Source organism: Pezoporus flaviventris, unplaced genomic scaffold, assembly GCF_033815535.1.
Source record: "Pezoporus flaviventris isolate CSIRO_AGI_PZ_B2104156 unplaced genomic scaffold, CSIRO_AGI_Pfla_v1 ptg000001l, whole genome shotgun sequence".
Classification (NCBI taxonomy): Eukaryota; Metazoa; Chordata; class Aves; order Psittaciformes; family Psittacidae; genus Pezoporus; species Pezoporus flaviventris.
The window spans coordinates 30,614,134-30,620,762 of NW_026892549.1; the positions used below are offsets into that span (position 1 = coordinate 30,614,134).

Genomic DNA, 6,629 nt, shown 5'->3' on the forward strand with positions numbered 1-6,629 from the left:
AGGAAGCAAGAGCTAAGAACAGATTCGGCACCACGAGCATGCTTCAATCTTGAAGGAGCATGCTCTTAACATACACCTTTGCCATGCAGGGAATCACCATCTGTGTTCAAGTAAGTTTCGCAACCTTACAAATGCCAGCACCCAATAAGCAGTGTCTAGCAATTTGTTACATTTCAAAACCAAGAGACAATTCCAGTCAGTCACCAGCTGGCACCACTTTTGGTTCTGCCGGAAAGCTGAAGGATGCTGACTTATGAATAAAGCAAACCCTCTCCTCACCGCAGACGGACTCCAAGTGACCTTTACACAAAAAGGCTCTCTAGATCTCCAAGCAGCATGGATTTTATCCAACCTGTGGTATATTTGTGTTTGCTATTATATTTGCATTATATGGGAGAGAGCAGCCCAGGAGGAGGGGAAGCTATGAATTCTTGTTTACTGTCTGTCCCCTTTAAATACACAGTATGCATAAATCAGTACAGTTGCTAAACAAGGTACTGAGGAGAGAGCTACTATTTAACTTCCCTCAAAACAGTTACCTCTGTTCAAATCCAAAAAAAACTAGAATTAGTACTCGCCTTGCTACCAGCCTCAGCAGCAGTGCCAAGAATGTGAGTACAGCAACAAGCGAATGAATCCTTTCCCTCCTGCCAGGGGCCAAAGTGGGGGAGAAACTGAGACTGACAAAATACACAGTTTCTCACCCCTTGTATCTGTGGCCTTAGTAAAAATTAAAAAAAAAAAAAAAGTGTTCCATGCAGATGGAAAACTGAACGTGGGCATGCTACTCAATGTGCATCTTGTATTCAGGTACTGAACTAATGCTGTCATACAAACTGACTGCTTCTGTTAATACTACAAGAAATCTTGTCTGTTAATCACAGCCTAAAGAATAAAGTTTTTAGCATTAAAATGCTGGGGTTTTGTAATGTTCATATTAATTTCCTTTGTACTGTCTTTATGATAGCAACAAAACCCATGAATGAAGCCAAAGACCAAGACGACAGCAAACTGACTGGCGGAACTAATCAAGCCAATACTGCACAGTGACCTGACACACACCCTGAGAAGACAGGCAGACAGGCAAATACAGGCACCTGAGCGACAGACAGCACAGCAATGAGAAGGAAATTAAATATACACAAACACGGATCCTATTAGAACAAGTTTAAAAGCCCAAAACGGTACAGTGATTTTTTGTGAAATGATAAATGCTGCAGGTTGTGAACTTCAGTGCCATATTTCATTTATGGAGGAACTGGAAGGTGAAGGACCTGGGAATAGGAGTAAAGTGAGGAGACAGGCTCAGCCTAGAAGGCCACAGAGGACCCAGGCACCTTCCCTGGAAGTGAGCAGGAGTGCTGGAATGAACCCCACAGTCAGTCCTGCGTGGGTGAGGCAGAAGTTTCATGGTCCATGCAGGCAGAAGCAGGTGACTGGAGTGAGAGGAATTGCTGGTGCCACCAGTGGGCTGTGAGGTGCCTGGGGAAGAGCCAGCATATAAGATGCTGAACCTCCAGGCAGAGAAAAAAAAAAAGCATAAAAGAACCAAAGTGTCATAAATAACACTTTTTTTCTACCAAAAAGAACAGTGAGGTTTGAAATTTACTCATAGCTCTTAGACCTTGTCCAAATAAGACACTCAAGATCTAAGGAAACGCCTCTCACGTTCCTCCACAGATTATCTTTGTGCTTGCCCTACAGTCAGGGCAAACAAAGTAGAATCAGAATCACATATTGTCTGACCAGATCACTGCCAAAATGACAGGCACACAAATTTATGTCTGTCTTTAACACGGCCTGTGACTCAAGGCAGTGGTCTGTGCTCCACCATTTGATCTGATAAGCACTGTTTTATTTATCTAAAGATTGCACAGCAAATCTTTTTTTGTTTTGGTTTGGATTTTTGCTTGTTTGTAGGGTTTTTTGGGTTTGGTTTTGGTTTTAAGAATCACTTAGGTGTCCTTTCCTAGGGAAAACATCCATTTTATCTTATGAAATACAAATATTACACAAAATGGCTAAACTTTGGGGAGAAGAATGTCAACATTTGCACAGTTGGTTTCTAAAGTCTGTCCTTGATCTGGATGCTTAAATTGAGCCAGGAGCTCTTGCAAATCGTAACCAGTCAAAATATAATATTAACAGTAACCCTAGCAGTATGAGAATTGATCCCAAACAGTGCTTAAATGAGTATCAGAATATGCTCATGAGTAGTTTCATATCATAATCAATAAAAAAGTTTGAGTAATCTGTATTCAAAAGCACATTTGTTGAAGTAGCATCTCTATTATTTCAATGTAGATGCAGGTTTCCCTTCCAATTCCATACATAGTGTAACGCTTCAAACTTCATTTTATCCACTGAGGATAGATTAGCTCTTCAAAAGTATTCCCTTTAATAATAAAAATTACTTTCCAGACAAGACAATCCTACCAAGTCTTTCCCACAGGCACTTTTTTCTACACTTAACAAGATCCTTCTCTTATATCAATGGGCTTTCAGAAATGAATCAGAACTCCAGTGCCAAACAGTCATGCAGTGCAACCTGCGAGTAAACACCCTGAAGCGTACAACTGACATGATGTAAAACTTCTGAAAAATACATGTGTATGCTCTAGAATAAAAACCTGGTTTTCTTTGAATTGATACTGATGACAGAAGTCTTAATTTGAGATGAAACATTCCTTTCATTTCCTCTATTCCTAGGCTGACTGCACGTTAATACCAGTGCATGTAGGAGACTCACATGTAGCTTATGGTGCAAAAGCAGCAGGCTGCAACCTTTCTGTTTCAGAACAAATGGTCCAGTGTGCTTTTTGAAGCCCACCAATACAAAAGAACCATATCTAATCCTTTCAACTAACAGCATGCTCACAAAACTGATTAATCCAGCTCTCCTGGTAAAACGCAATCCTGTTCCAAGTTAGAGAAATCCTTTCGGTTAGTTGTGAGCACAAACACAGTAGTTTTAAGAACTATTGCAGCTTTAAGCTTTCCAAACCCCCCCAGGTTAGATAAGCCCAAAATGTACCAATAGGAGAGGACTGCAAGGGTATCACTGCATGTTAACTTTGGGTAGGAATCCTCAATGACGAGGTCTTGCCTAGCTAAGAGAGATTCCATCACAACACCCGGCAAACACACAACAGAGTTACCATTAATGAATCTCTGGCTCTCCCCTAGGATGGAGCCTACTGAAGTTTCACTGTGTTCCTCCTCCTCCTGCCAGGGGACTGCAGCATCACACATAAGGTAGCTCTGCTTCTGAACTGGAACTCCAAGCATGCAGGGATTTTGCTGATACCTTCAAGATATAGTAACTCATCTTACCCCCGTTGTCAACTCAGCTTTTATTAGATAAATAGGACTTAGTGTCATACACCTCAAGAATGTGAAACAGTGCTTCTCCAGCAACAGACACCCATACAACATTGCTAATATGCTAGACTTCTTGAAATAACTATGAATACAATTACCATAAAGTGTGATCCTAAATGTATACAACTTTTCTTCCCCATGGTTTTAGTGAAAATTAAGGGGAATCAAGCATTAAACCTCACCAAAGCGGAGCACGTAGACAAAATTAGTATTTGCAATTATAAGCAAGCAGTATTAAGAAAAACAAAGTCTAGCTGAGAATATATTCTACTCAAATAAATCAAACTCCTATAATATTCCTCCAAGGTATGGACAGATCCAAGAATTAACAACTTAGGGTCACATTTAATAATAAAGAGTCTTTTAAACTCATTTGCAACTGCTTAGGTCTGATACTTACAGAAAGAAAAGGCTTAGACATCTATCTGGAGTGGGGAGAACACAAAGACAACTCCCTTTCCTGCCTGTGACTTACAGAGTGAAATTCATCTAAACTTATACAGCTAAACGTAAAATCAAACGACAGTCCAACTGAAAGGGAAACAATGAAGAAAAACAAACAAATAAATGTATAAGCAGCTCGGCAGTTCCAAGCACCAGCTAGTTCAGTGCATACAATATTCTGGGGCATCACAGCATGAATAGAAGTTCATCTGTCCACCTTAAGCGGAAATCATTTTCAAGCAAATGCATATGAATCATTTTCACTAATGAAAACATACCCCTCAAACTGAACAACTTAGGTAAATTACATTTCTCCTAATTCTGCCAAAAACATTTAAGAAAATGGATTTGCCAAAGATAAAAGCAAAGTAGGCGGGATAGATCATCCATTAGCAATACAAGTATGGCTAATTCTTCCTGACAGTGAAATGACTTGGGATAAAATCCATTCTATCTTTTAAATAATTTTAGACATAGTATGTCCCACACATCCTATGCTTGGGTACCACTGAGTTTTTATGAAGGTCAGGCCTTAACAATAATATGCTAGGAAGAGAAGGAATAAGGGCAACTTGAAGCATTTTAGCATACAAAGTAAAAAGTGAAATAAAGAGGCTTAATAATCTCTGCTAGTTACAGAAAGTTTAAGTTTTTTTTTTTAGTTTAAGATGGTGTGAACTTAAAACAATGAATTTGAAACAATAACGAGAAAGACCAAGATGCATATTTTACAGAGAATCACAAGTACAGAATTAATGCTGCCCTTTACTCTCTGTCGTACCAATTAGTGAACTACTGGGATGGCTTGGTGTTTGTGTTTTCGCAAATGCATATTTGATGTGCAAGGTTATACTGCATTCTCTAGCATGCAACTTTGATTTGTTCATGTAAACATCAGAAATGTATTGGCAAACAAAGCCATATGGAAGAAAAAGAGATATAATGGATTTTTTGTTTGCTTTAGTAACTTAACATCTGTGGGATAGCATCATCTAAGTTAGTATCCAATAACTTTTCATATTTTGGTCATTTTCATTTATCAATCCAAACCCCATTTACTTTGATGATACAAAAAGCGCTGGGAGGGGGGCAGCAGAGAAGGCATAATGTTTTAGAAACTTAAAATAGGAATACACTTGAATATTCTTCTCCTTCACATCATAAATTTAAAGTGCAAGTAAACTCACATCTGTTCTAACTTAGCCTTGGAGATTAAAAACCAAAGAGAAAGTATTAGGGTTTTTTATATCTTGTTTGTATTTTGGGTAAGATTTTCGGAGCCTGCCCCGGCCGCCGGTGGCATCGGTCACCTAAGCCCCAAAGCTTCCCGCAGGGCCGGCTCAGCGGTACTTACCCCCGCAGAGGAGGACGAGGAGGAAGCCCGCCGTCCGCCCCGCGGAGGGCATCTTCCCTGCGACTGGACTCCCGCGGCGCGGCCCCGCCTCGGCGGCCGGCGCTCCGGGCAGCACCGGGCGGGCTGCGGACCGGTCTCAGCGGGCTCTCAGTCGGGCCGGCCCATAGCCCGGGGCGGCAGCAGCGGCCGCGGTGGGACGCGCCGAGCCAGGCAGGGACGGGACGGACCGCGCCGGGGTGCCTCTTCGGGATGCCTCTCCGCCAGCTCCTTCCTTCGGCCCTCCTGGGTCCCGACCCACTGCCACCGGCCGGGAAAAAGCACCCTTGTCCCCTCAGCAGTGCCGGCGCCTCTCGGGCTCTGCGGGGAGAAGCCGAAGTCACAGGCGAAGCCTCTCTCCGCGCCTCGCCTGCAGCCGAGCCCCCCGCGCTGCCCGGGCGGCGGCACCGCCCGGCTCGGGCCAGCCCCCAGCCCCTCCTCCGCACCGGGACGAGGCCGCCGGTCTGCGCTCCCTGGGCCGCTCAGGGCCGCCCCACACTTGCCGCCCCGCCCGGCGGGCAGCCCCCCGACCTCCCCCCAACACCCCGCCCGCCCGCGGAGCCGCCGCCGAGGGGAGCGGAGGGGGCGCGGCTGCGGCTCCACCCCGAGCATCCCCACGGGCAAGGTGCGGGGTCCGGTGCACAGGCCCCCAGCTCCGCAGGGGGGAGTGGGGAGCTGGGAGCGAGTGCGAGAAGGCTGGGGGGGAAGGAAGGCGGGCGAGCCGCGCAAACACACCAGGTGCGAGACAAAGCAGGGACAGGCGCTGCGGCACCAGGATGCATCCGAGTGGCCGCCTCCCCGCCCCAAACACATTAAACGTGTTGAATAATTAATCCTTGGGAGAAGAGACAATTTTTGCTTGATGGCAGGAAGATGCTGTAAGAGATGAGCTCTACCTGGCAGGCAACCAAAGTAACGCGGAATGCGAGCATCCCGCTTAACGGCCGAGCGCCACTTCTAAACCACAAGCGGGGGAGGGGAAAAAATTATTAATAATAATAATTAAAAAAAAATAGCCGATTCAAATACAAAATACGCTTTAACAGCAGGCCGGGCTCGCCGACAAGCGCAGTCCGAAAAAGCCGCCGCTAACGAACATCGCCCAGAGCGCTGGACGCGCCGCTGCCGGACCTGTCTCTGCCGGGAAATGCCCGCCGCAGAGCCCGCGACCGCCCCTCGCCTCGCCACCGCTCTTGGACTCCACCGGGCAGCCCCCAGACGGGACGGGGCGGGACGGGTGCAGCTCCGCAACGCCCACCGCGCCCGCACAGGCTCCGCGCTCCCCAGCGCCGAGCAGCGGCCACCCTGCCGCCTGCCCGCAGGGGCACGCTGAGCTCCCGGCAGAAGGAAACCCCTGCCCCTTTCCCTTCACCTCTCCTCCCAGGTCATCGTCAGCCTGCCGGGGAAATATTTT

At 46.0% G+C, this 6,629-nt stretch overlaps 1 protein-coding gene across 2 annotated transcripts in view; it reads right to left on the reverse strand.

Annotated features, from left to right (window-relative positions):
* The window catches only part of RET (ret proto-oncogene), a 95,374-nt gene extending 89,245 nt beyond the window's left edge, over positions 1–6,129 (reverse strand). The window contains exons 1-2 of one of the 2 annotated variants that reach the window (XM_061450212.1): positions 6,112–6,129; positions 5,180–5,536 (exon numbers count right to left, since the gene is read on the reverse strand). In XM_061450212.1, coding sequence (XP_061306196.1) covers positions 5,180–5,231 — 52 coding nt within the window. In that variant the 5' untranslated portion in view covers positions 5,232–5,536; positions 6,112–6,129. Of the gene's footprint in view, positions 1–5,179; positions 5,537–5,950; positions 6,081–6,111 lie in introns of those variants that run through there. The other variant, XM_061450204.1, reaches the window with a different exon arrangement.
* Positions 6,130–6,629: the final 500 nt, after the last annotated feature.